General features: G+C 37.6%; 2 protein-coding genes across 4 annotated transcripts in view; both read right to left on the bottom strand.

The window, feature by feature from the left end:
- si:dkey-177p2.18 (phospholipase B1, membrane-associated) overlaps window positions 1–2826 on the bottom strand; it is a 32018-nt gene extending 29192 nt beyond the window's left edge. For all 3 annotated transcript variants that reach the window (XM_062045122.1, XM_062045123.1, XM_062045124.1), the window contains exons 1-2: window positions 2602–2826; window positions 2332–2396 (exon numbers count right to left, since the gene is read on the bottom strand). In XM_062045122.1, the coding sequence (XP_061901106.1) occupies window positions 2332–2396; window positions 2602–2656 (120 nt within the window). In that variant the 5' untranslated portion in view covers window positions 2657–2826. The remainder of the gene's footprint in view (window positions 1–2331; window positions 2397–2601) is intronic.
- A 205-nt stretch (window positions 2827–3031) lies between these two features.
- sel1l (SEL1L adaptor subunit of SYVN1 ubiquitin ligase) overlaps window positions 3032–22807 on the bottom strand; it is a 28011-nt gene continuing 8235 nt past the window's right edge. Inside the window, exons 12-21 of the mRNA XM_062045121.1 lie at window positions 22667–22735; window positions 22462–22539; window positions 22325–22387; window positions 22165–22252; window positions 21919–22067; window positions 9829–9994; window positions 9680–9754; window positions 9439–9611; window positions 9248–9376; window positions 3032–3989 (exon numbers count right to left, since the gene is read on the bottom strand). Coding sequence (XP_061901105.1) covers window positions 3753–3989; window positions 9248–9376; window positions 9439–9611; window positions 9680–9754; window positions 9829–9994; window positions 21919–22067; window positions 22165–22252; window positions 22325–22387; window positions 22462–22539; window positions 22667–22735 — 1227 coding nt within the window. The 3' untranslated portion in view covers window positions 3032–3752. The remainder of the gene's footprint in view (window positions 3990–9247; window positions 9377–9438; window positions 9612–9679; window positions 9755–9828; window positions 9995–21918; window positions 22068–22164; window positions 22253–22324; window positions 22388–22461; window positions 22540–22666; window positions 22736–22807) is intronic.

Here is a 22807-nt window from a genome sequence, read left to right as displayed (position 1 = left end):
GGTCAGCAGCAGGAAGCATGAAGTGCTCTAAAACTTGCTGGTAGACGGCTGCGTTGACCCTGGAAAAAAGAGCTGGACTGCTGCTGAGTGGTCCAAAGTCATGTTTTCTGACGAAAGCAAATTTTGCATTTCCTTTGGAAATCGAGGTCCCAGAGTCTGGAGGAAGACAGGAGAGGCACAGGATCCACGTTGCCTGAAGTCTAGTGTAAAGTTTCCACCATCAGTGATGGTTTGGGGTGCCATGTCATCTGCTGGTGTCGGTCCACTCTGTTTCCTGAGATCCAGGGTCAACGCAGCCGTCTACCAGCAAGTTTTAGAGCACTTCATGCTTCCTGCTGCTGACCTGCTCTATGGAGATGGAGATTTCAAGTTCCACACAGGACTTGGCGCCTGCACACAGCGCAAAATCTACCCGTGCCTGGTTTACGGACCATGGTATTTCTGTTCTAAATTGGCCCGCCAACTCCCCTGACCTTAGCCCCATAGAAAATCTGTGGGGTATTGTGAAAAGGAAGATGCAGAATGCCAGACCCAAAAACGCAGAAGAGTTGAAGGCCACTATCAGAGCAACCTGGGCTCTCATAACACCTGAGCAGTGCCAGAAACTCATCGACTCCATGCCACGCCGCATTAACGCAGTAATTGAGGCAAAAGGAGCTCCAACCAAGTATTGAGTATTGTACATGCTCATATTTTTCATTTTCATACTTTTCAGTTGGCCAACATTTCTAAAAATCCCTTTTTTGTATTAGCCTTAAGTAATATTCTAATTTTGTGACACACGGAATTTTGGATTTTCATTTGTTGCCACTTCAAATCATCAAAATTAAATGAAATAAACATTTGAATGCATCAGTCTGTGTGCAATGAATAAATATAATGTACAAGTTACACCTTTTGAATGCAATTACTGAAATAAATCAAGTTTTTCAAAATATTCTAATTTACTGGCTTTTACCTGTATATTATAAAAAGAAAACACATTTTTGGGTATATGATCAAATGTACTGGAAACCTCATGTAAAAATATACACAACATAAAGTAGCAAAAAACACATCAATAATGAATAAAGCAAAAGATATTCTGGACAAAAATCACTTCATATTCTCTACTGCTCACTAGTGTTACCATATCTGAGTTGTTATGCATAATTATGGGGAAACAACTACAAAGCTTCAGCTTCATTCACTAACGGTGTTACAAAAAAGATCAATTAGAATAATACATAATGTTGGATATAGAGAACATACACTTTATTTATTGATAACATAAATATAATAGTGGAAAATCTATTTTAAAACATTTGTATGCACATACAACACTTAATATCAGCCCTTTGAGACACTTGTGATTTAGGGCTATGTAAATAAACATTGATTGATTGATTGAATAGCATACCAGTATATGGAATTCAATTATGGAATGGATTAAGCAAGGAAATCAAAGCACTAATGATTAATTTTAAGAAACTGTTCAAACTACAAATGTTCACGAAGTACAAATGAACAATTATTACATAATTAATATATAAGATAATATATTGAACCTTTAAAAAAAACAGATAGATTATTGATGTACTTCATATTTGTTTACTTATTGTAAATGTATTTTATTATTCATTTATTTACTGTTCTGTTACTAACATAAAACAAATAAATGCCCTACTCCCTTTTGGACATACTGTAATGAAACAACTGGAAATATGTGATGCATTACATTGTAACCTATGCATGTTCGAAATAAACGGTCAAAGTTCCTCTTGTTTTTAAGCAGTTCAAACCCTACTGGCAGACTTCCTGTTTGTTTTTAAACATGGGTTCTTGAGACATTTTTGTGCATCCTTTTGGGAGGATGGGTGAAACTTATAGCTGGGGCTAATATACGCAACATTTATGGGGGCGCTACCATTCTTCTGACTTGAGCCGTCATGCATATCTCGGTTGGTAGAGCGGCCATGCCAGCAACTTGAGGGTTCCAGGTTCGATCCCCTCTTCTGCATATTCTAGTCCTTGGGCAAGACACTTCACCCACCTGCTCCCAGTGCCACCCACACTGGTTTAAATGTAACTTAGATAATGGGTTTCACTATGTAAAGCGCTTTGAGTCACTAGAGAAAAGCGCTATATAAATATAATTCACTTCACTCTACACACTTCACATAATTAGGCACTTAAATGTGAAGAAACACGGTAATAAAACAGCAGTTACAACATGGTCTTGGCACCCCCAGTTTAGTGCTCACTTCCTAAACGTTGTAGGATTTCACATGAACAGAAAAAAGACAAACCATGGCGATGTACAATTTGAAAAGATAAAAAAACAAAAAGTACCTTGTTTAGGGCCTCCTTGCTGTACTGTCGTATTCCTTCTTCATATTTCCACCACCAGTCGTTGCCTAATATTAGTGGTAACATACAGTGCATAAATGTATACAGTTCATGCTTGTATACATTTATGTGTAATACGAGTATATTAACATACAAAAATGTATACTTACATGTGTACTAAAACATAAATGTCTCATAGTATGTGTATTACACATTGGATGTGTAATGCTGCAGACAATGCACTTGACAATACAAAATGTTCTGGAACTTTACCTTTGACACGAGACACCAGCATGCACGTTGCCAAGGCGACGCAGAGCCACCCCATAGTAAGTGTGAACGGGCCAAAAATCCGTGGGGCACCATGCAGCAAAAAATCCCTTTGCCTTTTTCAGCACTTTTTAAGGCCCTGCCCACAAAGGATGACTGACAGCCAGGCAGGACCAATGAGAGGCCTGCAATTCGTTTCACTTTCTAAAAAAGTGATGTTGGGTTAATTGAGACACAAAAAATCACTAATAATTATGATCAATCAATTGATCGGAACTTTTTTACCTTCCAGCACCTTCAAGATGTGACATTTTCTAGTTTGAGATTTGATTGTGCAATTTACAAAAAAAAAATACTAACTGAAATAATATATGAAACAAAACTATTATGTAATGTTGTCCTTTCATTTATTAATGTATAAATTTGAGAAAATAAAGATGTTAAAAAATGACCAGTAATTTTGATGTGTGGATGTTCATGCAGTGTAACTAAAATTGGCGCCATGAGAAAAATCAATATCATCAAAATCTTGTGTTTTGGTTGAGCCCCACCCAATTTCGTTATCAAAGTGGTGCTGAAGCTGAGTGGCGGTGACTGCTGCTCACAACATACAAAGTAGTGCAGAGAAAAACGTATTTCCTAGAACTCATTAACATTCTCCCATCGAGTAACCATCCAGAAAAAAAAGAAAAACATGTAATCTTAAAGTTAAATTAACCCCAAAAAGTCTGGAATATCCAGTGCAGCTTTTCTATAAATTAAACTGATGATGTTAGCATACTTTTAGCACAACACACAATGCTTCTCAAATCAAAGTCTGCGAAACAAAGAAAACATGCAAAAACTTTTCTTCAGGATAAGATAAATTTTTTCCCAAGGATGCAAAAATGTTCAAAAGAAGCAGAAATGACAAATGAATTGCACCTCAAATTCAAGCTGTGTTGATTGGTTGTTTTTGTCCATCAAGCACAGCAAAGTCTCAGAGGGTAAAATGTGGAAGGGAGGATCCTGAGGCACACCAGCAAATCTCAAATCTGTGTTCCAGCAGCCCTTCACATGTCGGCGGCCATTTTGGCTCGGCCAGAGTGTTCTGCCAGCAAGCACGAGCTTCTCCAAGAGAGCATCCGTTTGTTCTACATGATTTGGGCTTCCTCTCAATGTCGCTCCTCTTCCTCAGGAGGGTCCGCCGCCTCTTCTGCTTGAGGCTGCTGTGGGGGTCTAGGTGGAGGAGGGGGCGGTGCCGGGGGCCGAGGGGGGATTATGATCTGGTGCCGACGTTGTCGGTAGGCGACGACCGCGCCCAGCAGGAGGGCGATCACCGTCATGAGATAGAGGTCCCACTCAGGGCCCAAAACCTGGTCCAGGTCCACCTGAGCAACAAGCTCCCGCAGCTGAAAAGCACAGATGGAGGGGCAAAGGAAATGCTAGTAAATTTAATTAAGATTAGGGGTGTCTAAATACGATTTAAATATCAAATATTGGTCCAATATCCGTAAAGAGAGAAGTATAGGGTTATATGAACCTGCATGTAAAAATGTGTGATATATTGTCCAATACAAGCAGTCCTGTAGCGTGTTTACTTGTGCAAAGCTGGACAGAGAGTTAACATTTAAATGTCCAATAAGCACAAAAAGTTGCTTTTTACTTGAATTTTAGTCAAGTCATTTACAAAAAGGTAAACATGGTAAGCCATCAGCTACTATTGGAGCTAGCCACTCACAACAGCTCAGCACACAAGCTAGACATACATAATAAGTCTCCTTCAATAAACAATATTGCAGTCTAAAACAGCACCTTTGTCAATATAAACAAGTATTAAATCATCATATTTGCATATTACTTACTAGGGATGTCCGATAATGGCTTTTTGCCGATATCCGATATTCCGATATAGTCCAACTCTTTAATTACAGATACCGATATCAACCGATACCGATATCAACCGATATATGCAGTCGTGGAATTAACACATTATTATGCCTAATTTGGACAACCAGGTATGGTGAAGATAAGGTACTTTTTAAAAAAATTAGTAAAATAAGATAAATAAATTAAAAACATTTTCTTGAATAAAAAAGAAAGTACAACAATATAAAAACAGTTACATAGAAACTAGTAATGAATGAAAATTAGTCAAATTAACTGTTAAAGGTTAGTACTATTAGTGGACCAGCAGCACGCACAATCATGTGTGCTTACGGACTGTATCCCTTGCAGACTGTATTGATATATATTGATATATAATGTAGGAACCAGAATATTAATAACAGAAAGAAACAACCCTTTTGTGTGAATGAGTGTAAATGGGGGAGGGAGGTTTTTTGGGTTGGTGCACTAATTGTAAGTGTATCTTGTGTTTTTTATGTTGATTTAATTAAAAAAAACAAAAAAAACAAAACAAAAAAAACGATACCGATAATAAAAAAAACGATACCGAAAATTTCCGATATTACATTTTAACGCATATATTGGCCGATAATATCGGCAGGCCGATATTATCGGACATCTCTATTACTTACACATACAAAGTATCCAAGGCAGAAGTGTTTTAGAACGTATCCAGTAACAAACATGTCCGCATACTTAATTTCAAATTATTGTGGCCACTAGGTGTTTGTAAAAAAAAAAAAAAAAATGACACTCCACTTCAACTTAAGGACAGCATAAGTCCATTCCAGATTGTATTAATAACTAGGTTACTGTTTGTCATACCTAACATTGTTTTCTGTTTGACTAATTTCACTTGATAAAGCCTTTTGTAACATTACATGCTACTAAATAATAAAAAGGTATGTACTATACGATTCCTGCTGATATTGTAACGATCAATATTGGTGCTGGCCAATGGTCAACGCTCAAATATCAGTATCGTATCAGAAGGGCAAAAGTTGTATCCGGACACCCTTAATTTGATTCAAATTGAATCCAGTATCACTTTATAACTCTCTAAAATGAGCAGAATAGGATTTGTTTAAATATATTTTAGATTCCTTCATGATTGTATTTGAACTTGTTCGCCTCCACAGGCGCAGGGTTGGTGATGATATTCAGAGGACAGCTCCAGGCCTACAAACTTCAGGAGCAACTTTGTCTATCCGCATCACTTCATGAATTATTGTGACCACAAGGTGTCAGTAAAAAAACAAAAAAAACAAAATTACCACTCCACTTTTTTTGAAATGTTTCCAATTGTTCATAATCAGGAGAAACAAGAATACAGACGTATTTTTTCAATGCATCTAACTTGGAAATAAACATACGGTAATTAAAAGTCCGCTTAATATAGTCTCAATAGTCAGTCCATTATTCCGCCTATAAAGTGTTCTTAATCCTACATTTACATTTCTTGACCTCAATATTAGTATTAGTAGTGCCAAGTATTAGTGATTTTGTTATTATAAAAGCTAAGGCAGACAAACTATTTATAGCAGCGCCGTGATCACAGAGAGCTACCTAGCTTGTGCTGCTAGATTGACATCAGGTGTTTTCTCGCCTCGGAGCTCGTGAGTTTATTTTAGATCATAAATAATGTCTCCCACCTTGATAGTAGAAAGATAAAGACAATCTGACAAGTTGGTTAACTTTTGCATCCAATTTAGATCCAGAAATGGTGAGAAAGATACAAAAAGATGCTTGGTTCCATCACTCTTTTTTTTCTTTGCGTGGCTTATGAGTGATTCTTCATCTAAACGGGAATATATGAACAGCCTAACAGTTGCCATCCCAGTTACAGTAGACATGGTACAGTTAGTGATGTTTTATTTTGTTTGTTGGCTCTCATGAAGTCAGCAGTGGGTAGTAATCAGTGTTGTTGTCGAGGGAAAAAGCAAACGTAGTGATGTGTTTGTGAAATTAATACTCCGTTGTATGCTTGAAATACCGTAATCAAAATACGAAATATTGGCGCTAGGAATCTTCAAAATGGGGTCCCAGGGACCCCATCAAGTCATAAAAATGGGGTACCACTTTTTTGTAACCGTTTTGAAAACAAATAATAAATGTATGCATTATCCTGTTATATCTCACATTTTATATTGTCTTTTGGAAAAAGGTTATCATAAACGTTATTTACCGTATTTTTCAGACTATAAGTCGCAGTTTTTTTCATAGTTTGGCCGGGGGTGCGACTTATACTCAGGAGTGACTTATGTGTGAAATTATTAACACATTACCGTAAAATATCAAATAATATTATTTAGCTCATTCACGTAAGAGACTAGACGTATAAGATTTCATGGGATTTAGCGATTAGGAGTGACAGATTGTTTGGTAAACGTATAGCATGTTCTATATGTTAGTTATTTGAATGACTCTTACCATAATATGTTACATTAACATACCAGGCACGTTCTCAGTTGGTTATTTCTGTGTCATATAACGTACACTTATTCAGCCTGTTGTTCACTATTCTTTATTTATTTGAAATTGCCTTTCAAATGTCTATTCTTGGTGTTGGGTTTTATCAAATACATTTCTCCAAAAAATGCGACTTATACTCCAGTGCGACTTATGTTTTTTTCCTTCTTTATTATGCATTTTCGGCCGGTGCAACTTATAGTCCGGAGCGACTTATACTCCGAAAAATACGGTAATTCATTAAAAAAATAACACCAAAGAAAACAAATGCAGTATTTGTGATCGATAAAACTTTTGGCGATTCAAAATTTAAGAAACTACCGGAAAGTGCATTACTTTGAAGTCGACCAATAATAAATAATTCGACCCTGCAAATATACCTTATTTTCCGGACCATAGGGCGCACCGGATTATAAGGCGCACTTGCCCTCTATTTTTAATCTTTTTTCATAAAGTAGGCGCACCGAATTATAGGGCGCATTAAAGGAGTCACATTATTTTTATTTTTTTCTAAATGTAAAACACTTCCTTGTGGTCTACCTAACATGTAATGGTGGTTCTTTGGTCAAAATGTTGCATAGATTATGTTTTACAGATCATCTTCAAGACGCTTTCTGACAGTCTCTTCCGGATGCGCCGTTTTGTGGGCAGTCTTATTTACGTGGCTCAGCTTCGACAGCGTCTTCTCCCCGTCATCTTTGTTGTAGTGGTGTAGCGTGCAAGGACGGGTGTGGAAGAAGTGTCACAATATGGAGCCAAATATTTTAATGACATTCAGACTTTACTTAAATCAACAATGGAGCAACATCTCCTCATCCGAAAACAACATCGGAAACGTGTCCCGTGAAAAACCGTCCAACTGGAACTTTAATAACTAAAGTTCCTTGGGTGAATAATGTAACTCACTACATTGGTATGTTTTAGCACTTTCATAAATGATAAATGGGTTGTACTTGTATAGCACTTTTCTACCTTCAAGGTACTCAAAGCGCTTTGACAGTATTTCCACATTCACACACACATTCACACACTGATGGCGGGAGCTGCCGTGCAAGGCACTAACCAGCAGCCATCAGGAGCAAGGGTGAAGTGTCTTGCCCAAGGACACAACGGACGTGACTAGGATGGTAGAAGGTGGGGATTGAACCCCAGTAACCAGCAACCCTCCGATTGCTGGCAAGGCCACTCTACCAACTTCGCCCGCCGTCCGTTCATGGCGAGTTTACTGACAGATATAAGTAAGAACTTTACACTACTTTATATTAGAAATGGCACTAAAACATTTACTACTAAACATTATGATAGATTTTTGAGCACCGTGTGTAATGTTCTATATTTTCAATGGAACGTTTAAAATGTTGGTGTTGTTTACTTGAGACTTCTCTTATGTTTGACTGCCATCTACTGGTCACACTTATAGTTACATACTGTGCCAAATAAAATCGTGTAGCGTCCCTGAAGAGTTGGTACTTCAGGGAATTCTGGATATTTGTTCTGTTGTGTTTATGTTGTGTTGCGGTTTGTCATTGTTGTTTGGTTTGGTTTCACAATATGGCAAATGTTTATGGCCGTGTTGGCGATGTTTATACGGCCACCCTTAGTGTGACATGTATGGCTGTTGAGTAAGAATGACCTTCATTCACTTGTGCATGGGATGTTCAAAAGCAGGACAAATTTCACCACACCTAGTGTGTGTGACAATCATTGGTACTTTAACTTTAACTTAACATGGTCATTTAAATTGGCTTTAATTATACAGAATGACAGCTTTTCTTGACATCTGCAATTAAAAACGATTATCACACATTCCAACACTACAAAAGCATTGAGGTAGGTGAGCTCAACCTTATAGTCCGGAAAATACGTTAAACAAAACACCAGCAAAAAATCGGTTTAAAAAATAACTGCGTCCTGGACTTTCGGAATTTCACGTCCTTTCTGATTTAAATGCGTAAAAAGACACAAAAAGTGTGTTAACGTCAACACTGATACGTAAATATTTAATATTATTATGAATGTACCTGTTACTACATTACATATATACTTAGAGGGTGTATATAAATTGTTAATGGAAGTGTTGAGAAGTTTTTTTAAGGGCTTTATATACAGGTATACTGTTAATGAACAGCTTAGTGTTTTTCATACTTAGTAAATGTACCCAGTAACATGTTGTGGATCAGTATAGATTGTTTTTTGGCACCCTTCACAACTTTGTACAGTGGAAATGCTAAAAGAATGAAAGTTTTGAGTACGTTAAAATAAAGGTGTGTCATACTGAAAGATGAGGACTCACGTTGAGGTCTTGCAGGTACTGCAGTGTGTAGATCAGCCCCAGCTTGCACAGAGCCAAGAAAACAGGCACCTGGGCGTCAGGACTGGCTTCTGCTGCCAAGTCGTAGAAGCGCTTGGCCAGGTGGATGTCCTGCATTACACATGTCATTATTTTGTCTCGTTCTATGGTGGAAAAAGAAAATAATCGCACACCTGTTTGATACCCAGGCCCTTCTCGTGCATGTAGGCCAGGTTGAACATGGCTTGGGCGCTATTCTGCTGCTCGGAGGCCAGCCTGTAGTGGATAACTGCCGTCTCGTAGTCCACATCGGTACCAAAACCATAGTAGTGGTAGTCCCCGAGTTTGATCCTGGCCACGGGGTAACCTAGCAGAGTGTTCCGTTGATGACAAGTGCATGATGGAAAAGAGAAAGAAGAGGACGTGTAAAAGCACCTTGAGCTGCAGCTCTGGTCCAGTGAAGCAGAGCCCGAGGATACGTCTCATTCTCGTTAAAAATCTTTGCACCCTCTGGCAAAAAACAAACACAAATCAATCACAAAAGTTGCAAATGTAAACAAATGTTGGAAAGAAAGTTATCCTACTCTGGTCCAGAATGAAAGCCACGTTGCTCTGAGCCACCTCGTAGCCTTGCTCAGCCAGCAGCAGGTATTGGACCAGAGCAGAGTCGCTGTCGCCCTCCCTGAAGCTGCCGTACGCTGCCATCAGCCGGTCGGACCAGCGGCCGCGCTCACACACGTTCTTGAAAAGCTGCAAAGCAGACAATCGCTTAATTTGTGAGCAGAAACAAACAAAAAAGTATTGTTAATGTCCGTGCAAACCTGGATAAATATGCATAACCAGGACTGTTTGACTTTGCAAAAGGAAGTTTTTGTTCTATGTCCTGTAATACATAACATACTGTCCAACCTCACTTCCAAAACATCTGACCAAAGGTGAAGCAATTTTTCCCTTTATATATTGTGTAAATCCAATGAAATATTACCCAGAAATATGAATACAGGTATCAGCAACTCTAATCTAATGCTTTGTATTGCCCCTTAAAGAGGAACTTCACTTTATTTTAGAATTTTGCCTATCGTTCACAATCATTTTTTTTTTTTTTAGGATTTTAAAGATGATAAAAAGACACTTGGAAGATGCGGCTAATGTGAGTCACCCTTGTAGCCTTCAAAGCCCCCTAGGACAACGCTCCAACTTTTTGTATACAAACTGCAAGTCTATACAGTTGTGTTTAAAATAGCAGTGCCACAGCACAGCAAGATAAATCACTGTTTTTGTTAGAATTCCAACTTCTACATGACAAGTATGTTTCCAGAAGGTTTAGTAAAGGTATAGAAAACCAACAGACCTAACAGGCATGACATGGATGTGGCTGATTCTGTGAAACTTAATCATTTACTGAAAGGAGCGTGTTCAAAAAAATAGCAGTGCCGAGTAAAATGAGTGAGGTCATTGATTATGTGAAAAAATTGGTGTTAAACAGGTGACCCCTATTTAAGGATCGAGGCAACTGACGCTGATACAGTATGCTGGCTGTGCATTTGTCCTTAAGGAACAGGGTAAAATGGGTCGCTGAAGACATTGTTCAGTGTTCTTTGATTAAGAAATTAATAAAAGATGGGAAAACCTCTCAAGAAGTGCCGAAAATTATAGGCTGTTTAGCAAAAGTGATATGAAACGCTTTAAGCTGACAGTCAAAACCAGAAAGGTGAAGAAGAAAATGAAAAACGACTATAATGGCAAAGGTTCAGCCAATGATCAGCTCTAGGAGGATCAAAGAAGATCTACGATGGCCTGAGTACAGTAACAATCAGACGACATCTATGTGAAGCCAAGCTACCAGCAAGAAGTCCCCGCAAAGTCCCATTGTTAAAAATGTAAATGTGCTGAACAGGTTACAATTTGCCAAAGAACACTTTGACTGACCTAGAAAGAAATGGCATAATATTTGGTGGACGGATGAGAGCAAGATTGTTCTTTTTGGGTCTAAGGGCCACAGACAGTTAGTCAGATGTCCTACAAACACTGAATTCAAGCCACAGTGCTAAGTGAAGACAGTGAAGCATGATAGTGCAAGCATCATGATTTGGGGATGCTTCTCATACTATGGTGTTGGTATCTATATATTGCATACCAGGGATCATGGATCGGTTTGAGTACATTAGAATACTGGAAGACGTCATGTTGGCTTATGTTGAAAAGGAAATGCCCTTGAAGTGGGTGTCTCAACAAGACAATGACGCCAAACAAATCAGCAAGCGAGCAAAATCATGGTTATAAGAAACTGTGGTTATGCAATAAATAATAGTTTATGATTCTTAGAAAAGTTAAAGTTAATGTACCACTGATAGTCACACACACACACTAGGTATGGTGAAATTACTCAATGCGTTTGACCCATCCCCTTGTTCCACCCCCTGGGAGGTGAGGGGAGCAGTGAGCAGCAGCGGTGGCCTTGCTCGGGAAAACTGAATCTTCAAGAATCCCTTAGTTTATGGAGTTCATTTATGAATTTGTAAAGAAAAATGTCAACACTGCTATTTTTTGATAATTGTATTTCTTGAATTTATGTTGAATATCAAAATCTACGTTTTCAAATGTTTTTGCTTTTAAATAAAATGTGCAGTGTACCCTATGTTTTTGTGTTCATTAAAATACAATTTATTTGAAGACTTCTGGCAAAAAATGTGTGTTCCTACTTCTGGAAACAAAATGACAGTGTGTACTAATCATGGTAGAACTGATAACAGACAACGAAGACAACTATTGTTGGACATATGAGAAATCACAACCTTATATTTAAGCTGAACATACGAAGGATGAAATGCTGCTTCTAGAAGCCAGCACGAAGAAGAGGGTGAAACTTTGGAGCAGACAGAAACCGATAGAGTGAGGTGAAAGTGACTCGAAGCAGCAAATGTGGAATTTGGAGACAGTATATTTTGGCATAAATGGAGTACTTAACCCAAATAAACAGGAAAAAATGTCCCCGGCCAGTTGGACCAAAGAGACAACTCTCCAAGTGAGTCACACTTTATATTGAACATGATGCACGCAGCACATCATGCGCGTATCATGACAAACAGCATACGCTGTCTGGCTAGCTGTGTACATACAAAACATAAAATGTGGGCTCATACTTTACAAATGCTATAATATGATTGTTCATGTTTTTCAGTTATTACAGATTGGCGTCCTATCGCATTGTGCATTAAAAACTAAAAACGTGTTTCGTGCTGAAACGCGTTTGAGTTACCCAAAACGATGTTAGAATGCAAAACTAACTTACATTCTAGTGAATTAGAACTAAAGTGTAAATGAATAAGAGTTAACGTTAAAGTGAGTGTCGTTTCAGATGCCAATATTTACTACAACCACTACTATACACAGAAAAACGTGTGGAAGATAATTGCAGGTCTGTCCCGCCTGCACGTACTGAAATAAAAAATGTGCATTCATGTAATTCCACTGTCAAATAAACCCGCTCAGGTGCTGCGACGTCAATGATTTAGTTGATCGATATAATATACCCAGAAAATGCCTGTATAAAATGAGCATATTTTAAACGTTCTCTTTTAAACATCCTGCAAAATGCATAGCCTCTGAAAGTATGACTTACAAACCACAAACTGGAGGATACACTTTTTAATCAGGATACAATTTTAAAAAATAGTTAAAAGGTTTTATGGAATAATAAGAGAACATCATACTAGGAATGAGCGGAAGTGGAAAAAAGACAACTTTTGCGTCTCTCTACAAATATTGACAGTCTTATAGAATATGAAAGGGCTGTCAAAGCAGCAAAAAGCACCTATCTTTCAAATCTTGTGTCTAACAGCCACAAACCACAGGTGCTTAGGGATGATGTTTGATAAGGAATTATCGAGTTCGAGCCTATTATCAAATCCTCTTATCGAACCGATTCCTTATCGATTCTCTTATCGAGTCCAGATAGGTTGTTGTATATGGAAAAAAACACAATATTTGGTTTAACAAAAGCTCACTTTTATTATATAATAAAAAAATAAAATCTAATAAATAAATAAATATTGACTGTTACCCACCTAAAAAAATAAAATAAAATAAATAAATATTGACTGTTGTTACCCAAAGTATATTAAGTGGGATTTTTCAGAAAAACAAATATATACAGTAACACAAAAACAAGCTGTCTCTGTGATCACTATAGGTGTATAAATAATAATATAGTGTTAAATAAAATCAGTCCCTTGGGCACAAAACTGAAAATAATACAGCTCTCCAAAAAGTGCACTTCTGCTGCTATTTGACATAACTGTTTGTTATGATACTTTGACATTTTTGCACTTTATTTCTTTATTGAAAGAACATTCTATGAAGAGAAAAGTTATTTGCAAATGTGGTTACAATGCTAAAAAATGAAAAGTTAAAGCTAAAAAAAGAAATACACTTTATTGAGTTAACATTATTTCTTTATGGGGGAAAAATGTTATGAGCTAGAGCAGGGGTCACCAACGCGGTGCCCGCGGGCACCAGGTCGCCCGTAAGGACCAGATGAGTCGCCCGCGGGCCTGTTCTAAAAAAAAAAAAAAAAAATTTAAAAAAAAAAAAAAAAAAAATTTTTTTTTTTTTAAATTAAATCTACATAGAAAAAACACAAGATACACTTTCAATCAGTGCATCAACCCAAACAACCTCCCCCATGCACACTCATCCACACCCACTCACACAAAAGGGGTTATTTCTTTCTGCTACCAATATTCTGGTTCCCACAACATAGACAACACATCTGCAAGGGACACAGTCCCTGAAGCACATATAATTGTATAGGCTGCTGGTCCACTAACATTTTCATTAATTACTATTTTTTATGTAATTATTTTTATATTGTTTTACTTTCTTTTTTATCCAAGAAAATGTTTTTTATTTATTTATCTTATTTTATTTTATTTTTTAAAAAAGGGCCTTATCTTCAACAGACCAGGTTGTCAATGAAATTAGATTTGTTTAAAGGGTTTTTAAAACCAGGTCCAGTCCAGATAATGTCGAAGTCGGACTCAGCAACACACACCTTCATTCATGTACACAGAAAAAAATTAGGGAACACAACAGATTGCATATAATTTATAAACAAAATTACATTTTCAAAATAAGCATTTATGTACAGTCCAGATTATGTCCAGGTCACTCAAATTAGGGAACACAACAACAGATATCATATAATCTATAAACATAATTATACTTTCAAAATAAGCCTTTGAGGACTTCTCATCTTTTTTTTAATGTTTTTTGGCATCATTATCGTTTTCAACCATGTAACTTTCTAAAGTTAGAAAATACTGAATAAATGTTTTAAAGAGAGTAATACTAAGTGAATATCTGTTTTTGGCCTTAAAAATAAACATTTTACGGAGTACTATAATTAAATTGACTAAATCATGATTGTCAATGAACTCTCCTAAAATAACAGAAACCACATTAAGCTTCATAAACAAACCAATCCTTAAACACATTTTTTCAACTTCCACCCAAAACAAAGAACAATATGACAATACCAAAACAAATGCAGGGTGGATTCAGACTCCTGACAACAAAATCGGCAATCATCTGACTCTGTCATATTCCATAATTTTAACATTTTCCCTGTGGGCAAGAAGTTATAAATAATTTTAATTTGAAAATAACGATTTTGCACATCGATAGTAGTTTTATAGATTAGTTTGAATATGGCATCCCATGGCAACGGGCAGTCAACAAAGTCCTCCCATTTTCCATATGTGTTGTATGGGGCAGCCTTCAAAGATTTCTTTATTAAATAAAAAATATATATTTTTCTATTTATTTTAGTTCCTTTTTGCCAACTAGAATTTCTTATTAGAGGTTTACAAACTAATAATTTAGTAGTTCCATAATTAATTATTTGTTTCCATCTTTTCCCAATTACTCCAGTTAGTTGATCAAATGAAAAGCTTGAGCAAGCATCACCATACATAGTTCTAAATTCATCATACTTCAGCATTTTACCATTCTCATTGATAATATCATTGACAAAAATGATTCCTCTTTCAAACATATTTTTCCAAAAGAAAGGCTTTCCATCTATTACAATATTAGAGTTCATCCATATTATCTGCTGCAAAATATCGTCTCTTTTTTCTGGCACATAAAATTGAAAACACCACTATGAGTGGATTGTTTCCTTTATGAACCCTGCCATGTTTACCAGCAGACTCTCTACATAAGAAAAATGGAAGGGGATCACTTGTAAAAAAGGATACAATTTATTTTGATACAGTACATGTTTTTTGTCCAACAGGACACTTGTGTACCACTCAATGTTTAAATACATCTTTGGAACAATTAATGCTTTTAAAGACAGACACATAGCTTCAAGGTTGAGAAGTTTCAGGCCCCCATATTCATACTCTTTGTACAAAACCTTTCTTTCAATCTTTTCTGGTTTGCCGTTCCAGACAAAATCGAAGACCCTCCGCTCATAAATCTTAAAAAAGTTTTGTGATGGAGCTGGTAATGACAAAAACAAATAAATAAATTGAGGAATAATTAACGAGTTGGCAATAGACATTTTACCATACAAGGTTAGGGATTTCCCTTTCCATAATTGCATAATTTTGTCCAGCTTTCTCAGTCGATTATCATAATTTACTGAGCCTAGATCTTCCAGATTTTCTGGGACAACAACACCAAGTATGTTAACTGGTCCATCTGTCCACAAAACAGGCACTTTGCATTCCATTCGAAAGGACGTTCCCTTTAGATTTCCGATCCTTAACATTTTACATTTATCATAATTAAGCTTAAGGCCAGATTGCTGTGAAAATATGTCCAAAAGATTAAGAAGGTTCCGCAAACAATGAGGAAAAATCTTATCTTTGTGAATCAGCCTTTTCTGACATGAACTTCATCAAGAACAAACACAGAACACGCCTCACTCATGCACATCTGCAAGACTCACTCAGAGTTACAGTGTCAAGTTACACACCAGAGTACAAATACACTAGTTAACAGCATGCAATGCCAGGCTTCCCACTAACTGACAAAGAAACAGATAACAGATTTGGTGTCCAGTTCAAAGTGTGACATGATTTAAAAATTTGAGAGTTGACTTTTGTATTTTACATGAGTTATTATTTGTACAAACATGGTGCAAAGTAATTCATGATTTGTTAAACAATGTTAGTGGCTAGCTAGTTAAAATGGGATATTGTGATTTCACAAGACTGTCTTAGAAGTGATCATTTGAAAATGTTCAATTTGAAAAATGTGCACTTAGAGAAAATATAAAAATAAAGTTTTGCATATTGATATTTATCTGTTTCTATATATATTTATTGTGAGAAATCATTAAGATGATCAGTGTTTCCACAAAGATAAATATCATTAATTATTAATAATAACAGAGTTAAAGGTAAATTGAGCAAATTGGCTATTTCTGGCAAATTATTTAAGTGTGTATGAAACTGGTAGCCCTTCGCATTAATCAGTACCCAAGAAGTAGCTCTTGGTTTCAAAAAGGTTGGTGACCCCTGAGCTAGAGAATATAACAACTACACTACCCAGCATGCAACGGGAGTTACGAGCATGCGCAGTAGCCCCGAAAAGTGTTGCATGTTGCCACGCTGTGAAAGTAAACGTCAAGAACTCAGCCAACACGCCTCGTCTGCATTATTTATAATTAGACACACAACACATCTACAGTGTGATTTTGTTTTGGAAAGAAAAACAAAAGTTAAAAAAGGGAGATATGTTGTATATATATATGTATGTGCTGCGGTTGTTTTAAGAACGTTGCGACAGCTGCCGTAAAGGAGGTGCGTTGCTATGTTTCCGGTTGGTCGTAAAAGTGTTCGTCATGTGTTTTACCCTGCTAAAATCTCTCAGTAAAGTTATTCGATGGATTATAGCTTTTGTTTTGAACTTTATTACACCTTGTAGCGCTTTTTCCCGTCCATTGTTTTCCTGCTTTCGCTATCTGCGCCTAATGACTGCGCTACGTGACGTCATTTATTGTGATGTCCCACGGAGCATTTTTGGTCGGGACGGGATTCGAATAAAGAATCAACTCTTTTCCTTTACTATAGTGGTCTCGATAACGGGTACCGGTTCTCAAAAAGGGATTCGAGTCCGAGGACTCGGTTCTTTTCTTATCAAACAACCGGGAAAACCGGTTTTGAGTATCATCCCTACAGGTGCTATTCAACACTTTGAACTTGCTTATTAATCTACTGAACTCCAACAGCGTGGTGCCTTTTTGTACTCTCTGCGAACAATCTTTGACATTTTTCAGAGAGAAAATATCCATGAGTAGACGGTCTCTTCCTGCTTCTGTAGTCTCAGTGGAAACATGTCTTACTGACTTTGAGTGTTTTGAGCCTGTGTCCCTCCCTGACTTAACAAAAATAGTTCAACAGATAAAACCTTCTGCATGTCTATTAGACATTATCTCACGTCGGCTTTTTAAACATGCTTTTAACTCTATTGGGCCCTACATTGTCCATCTAGTAAATTCTTCCATGGAGGTGTGGATGTTTCCCAACCTCCCTGAAACATGCGGTGGTCCAGTCACTAATCAAAAGGAATAACCTTGACTCCAATATTTTATCAAATTTTAGACCAATCCCAAAGTTGCCATTTTTATCCAATGTCCCAGAGAAGGTTGTTTATGATCAACTTCTTTCTTATCTTAACTCAAATGATATTGGGGAGAAATTTCAGTCTCGTTTCGAATCATAACAGCACAAAAACTGCCCATTTAACAAATTTTAAATGAACTCAGGTCAATCTGCAGTTTTTGTGCTTTTATATTTGACTGCTGCTTTTGATACAGTAGACCACAGCATTCTTTTAACTCGCCTTGAGTCTAGTGTATTAAGATTACAGCTCTAAAATGGTTTCAGTCATTTTTGACCAGCAGGAGTTTTTCTGTTACCCTAGGCCAATAGGCTTTATTCATCCCACTCCTCCTCTGAGTCTGCCCTTAAGTATGGTGTACTCAAAGGTTCAATTATGGCACCTGTCCTGTTTTTATATATTCTTCCTCAGGGTGCTGTTTTTAAAAAGCACAATGTCTCTCGTCACTGTTTCGTAGATGATATTCTAATATCTGCAACGGTAAGCAATAACCAGGTTGCTATGACTACTCTGCAGAACTGTTTGCATAATATACAGGAATGGTTGGGGTGGCAATCTTTTATACTTAAATAAATAATACAGAAATTGTCGTATTTGGTCAAACAAACCCGATGCAAGGACATGACAGTGCTATTGGTCCTCTGTCTTCATATTGCCACACACCAGCAAGGAGCCTTGGAGTTATTTTTCACAGACAGACAAATCAGCTCTGTCATTAAATCCAGCTAAGACTCCTTGCAAAAATAAAACAGTATCGTCCACAGGCTGACTTTGAAAAAGATACCGATGCATTTGTGACGTCACGCCTGGATTACTGTAATTCTTTGTATGTAGGCCTGGATCAGGGCTCTCTCCTGCAGCTACAGCGTTTGCAGAATTCTACTGCTCATCTTTCATCCAAAACCAAATGACCTGAGCACATTACCCCTGTACTCGCCTCCCTTCATTGGCTCCCAGTTACTATTAGAGTTCATTTTAAAATTGTACCTATTGTTTTTAAATGCTTGCACCAAGTAGAGCTGCCCTATCTTATTGAGCTGCTGCAGCCCTATTCTCCCAGCAGGACCCTGAGGTCTTCAGATTAGCTCCTCCTAGCTGTCCCTAAAATCAGACTCAAAACCAGAGGAGATAGAGCCTTCTCAGTGGCAGGGCCCAGATTGTGGAACAGCCTTCCAATATCCATTAGATCCTCCCAGTCTCTGAGCCAATTTAAATCCAGATTAAAAACATATTTTTACTCCCTAGCGTTAAAATCCAGTTCAGCAGGATATCTTGGTCGTTTTTATTTCTTGTGTTATGCATTTTTTATTCATTTATTACATTTTAGTAGTTTTAGGTGATATATTTTGCAATTCTTTTAAGGTATATTTTATTACTGTATTTTATTCATCCTTCTGTAGTGTGACACTGCATCCTTTTTTTTTTTTTTTACAAATTGTTTATGTCAGTACAGCACTTTGGCCAACTAGGGTTGTTTTAAATGTGCTATATAAATTAATAAACTGAACTGACCTGAACTGAATGCAAATGATGCATGTCAATAAATGGATGACTGACTTAAAAAGACATGCCATGAAAGGATATTTGAAAAAATGCCTATCAGCCCTTTATACAATTTAATATCTTAAATAGATTGCATTTTACACCATCTCTGTTGTTTAAAATGGGTAAAGTAGATAGCAAGTTATGTATAAAGTATCAGGTAGCTGAAGGAACTCTTACTATCGGCTCAGGCCTACAATTGTATGAAAATATTTCAATGCCTTTGGACGTCAAATTTAATGCTTTTAATGCCATTTTAGGCCTTTATTTTTGCAAAATCTATTTAATGACTTATTGCTTTTAAAGACCCGCGGCCACCCTGTCATAAAATAATTATCGTCTTACATGCAGGAAACTATGTGAAATACAGTATACCCTCGTTTATCGCGGTTAATTGTTCCTGGGCCGGACTGTGGTAAATTTAGGAATAGGAATTATCAACCGAATATTTTCATAGCTAGAGCATTAAAAACTAAATTTTTAACATTATGAGAGCTCTCTTGACATAACACCCTTTAGTCACCTTGACACGCTTTTAAATTCACTATATCAGTGGTTCTCAAACATTTTTCACCAAGTACCACCTCAGAAAAAACTTGGCTCGCCAAGTACCACCATAATGACCAACATTAAAATGCAGTAGCCTAGTAGGCCTAAGTATTAATTGAAACCAAGGCAGAGGTTTTATTTAACAATTATAGCTTATATTTTTGGCCAATGTAACATTACGCAGTTTGAGTACAAGAAAATAAAACACTGTACTTTAATCAAGTGATTATTTGGTGAACCACTAGATGAAGCCCACATACCACTAGTAGAACACGTACCACAGTTGAGAATCCCTGCCATATAGTAATGCTGCGGAGGGTGAGCCAATCAGTGGCCACTATTCAAAACTGAAGGCTGATTGGTTTGGTCTCATCTTTTTGCCAATATTACTGTAGTATTGATAGTTTTATTTAATTTAGACATGTATATGCTTGAAAATGCTCAATTTAGGTTAAAATCAGCGGTAGAGTTAAGCAAACTCTGAAGCATGTTGTTGCGACGGAAGACTACTTATAAATGACGAATGAAGTGTATAAATAAACATTTAACATCACTCATTTTTATTGAAGACCCTTGTTGTCCAATATAATGCAATATATTGACCTTTGTACTTTGCTACGAGTTCTTTCTGGAATTCAGTAGTTACTTACCTTCTTTATCCAAGTGCCAAAACTCACAACTTTGTTTGGTCCCATGGTGGATTATTTTTCAATTGTCCTCAATAATTATTTAATGTACAGAGACTGAATTACCAACACATTTGATTGTTTGGACACCCTATTCTGTGAAATGATACGCAGATAAAAAGGGACTATTTTGTTACGCACAATGTTGGTCGTACGAAAACCAGAACGGGAATACATTTTGGTGAAAGTTTTCGTTGAAAACCAACTCATGCAGAAAGTGGGCATACAAAAACTAAGGTTATAATATTTATATGATAAATGCATTTCCATTGAGTTGCTCAGCAAATAATGGATAACAACCACAATAGATTGCCTTTCAAATTCTACTTATCAAAATGAATTTTAAAGTGTCCTAGTTATCGGAGTCAATGAAAATAGCAGTGACCGGACTATGTTCTGTTAACCTGACTCTCGCCAGATCCTTGTTGTTCGCTGAGCTCCACACAAGGATCTGGGACTTCTCAATAGGAGGTGTATTTCAGAAGGCGGGGCCTTGTAAAAATAACATTGTATGTGATTGGATAAACCACTTGTCCGATATCTTGAATGAGGTGCTACTTCAACCACTCACATCGAAATCAACCCGTGACGCTGATGAGAGCGACGCTGGGAAATCCAAAACAAAACAGCCAACATATTGGATAACGACAGAGCGAAAAGTTAGAGAACGTTTACTGAAACAACGCAGCAATGTCAGTAGATGATCGATCTTCGACAAAACAGTTGCAATAGCATAATCAATGTCAGCACACGACTCCTCGCTGCGTGCCGCCACTGTTGTTTGAATCAAACAGTTGCTTCGGCGCTATGTCACATCTATTCAGTGGCCTTGTGGTTAGAGTGTCTGCCCTGAGATCGGTAGGTTGTGAGTTCAAACCCCGGCCGAGTCATACCAAAGACTATAAAAATGGGACCCATTACCTCCCTGCTTGGCACTCAGCATCAAAGGTTGGAATTGGGGGTTAAATCACCAAAAATGATTCCCGGGCACGGCCACCGCTGCTGCCCACTGCTCCCCTCACCTCCCAGGGGGTGATCAAGGGTGATGGGTCAAATGCAGAGAATAATTTCGCGACACCTAGTGTGTGTGTGTCAATCATTGGTACTTTAACTTTAATCCCGCCCGGCGATCCTGATTGGTTAATTATTTTTTGCTATTTTGAAGGAGTTTGCAATGCCCTCGAGCCCAGATCCTTGTGTGGAGCTCAGCGAACTACAAGGATCTGGCGAGAGTCAGGTTAATGTTCTGTATGTTCTCCTCACCTCCACCGCTGTGTGACACGAGCGCATGACGCCAGTACCGGTGGCGTGCATCTGTGCCAGGTTGTAGAAGGCCATGATGTTGCCAGCCTGCGAAGCCAAGTTGAAGAACTTCAGTGCCTGCTTGTAGTCTCGCTTTACGCCAATGCCATCTGCAGACATGGCAACACAAAGAACATCAAACATCAGACAACAGAAAAAGAACAACAGACTTAGGATACAACGGCAAAGAGAGGTTATGTGACTTACAGTAGTACATTGTGCCGAGCTGCAGCTGACCGTCCACCCAGCCCTGCTCTGCCGCCTTCTGGAAGTACTTCAGGGCCAATTCGTAGTTCTTCCAAGAAACCAAACATGCAAACAGATATTTGTAATAAAGTTCTTAAATTTTAAAGATTATGTCATTTACCACTGAAACGCCTCTTCCGTACAAGTACGCCATGCCTAGGCCGCTCTGTCCCACTGGATTTCCCTGCAGAACAATCAGCACGTTTTCTCTTATTCAAACGAATAAGAGATATTCAAATGAAAAAAAAGAAGACTCACCAAGTCTGAAGCCTTCTTAAAGTACTGCAGGGCTGTCTCGTTGTTCTGAGGCAGGAACTCGCTGCCTTCTGAGTACATCTGCAAAAAGACGCAAAAAGTTAAACCATTTTAAAAGCAACGCCCTAAACTGTTGCAAGTTTGACAAGTTTCTCTCCAGTCCTGTGGGTGACAGTAATGCCCACTACAAGCTCGGAAGGTAACTCACCTTGCCAAGGAAACCCATAGCATGAGTATTTCCTGCATTAGCAGCTTGGTTGAAGTAGTCATACGCCCTCTGGTGGACACAAAGCCTGACATTATTCACATTTTTATTTCAGTGTTTGTTAACCACATGCCTCAATAACAA

Source organism: Entelurus aequoreus, linkage group LG04 (genome assembly GCF_033978785.1).
Source record: "Entelurus aequoreus isolate RoL-2023_Sb linkage group LG04, RoL_Eaeq_v1.1, whole genome shotgun sequence".
Lineage (NCBI taxonomy): Eukaryota > Metazoa > Chordata > Actinopteri > Syngnathiformes > Syngnathidae > Entelurus > Entelurus aequoreus.
Note: the sequence above shows the minus strand (reverse complement) of the source record. Positions and strands in the feature narration are given on the sequence as shown.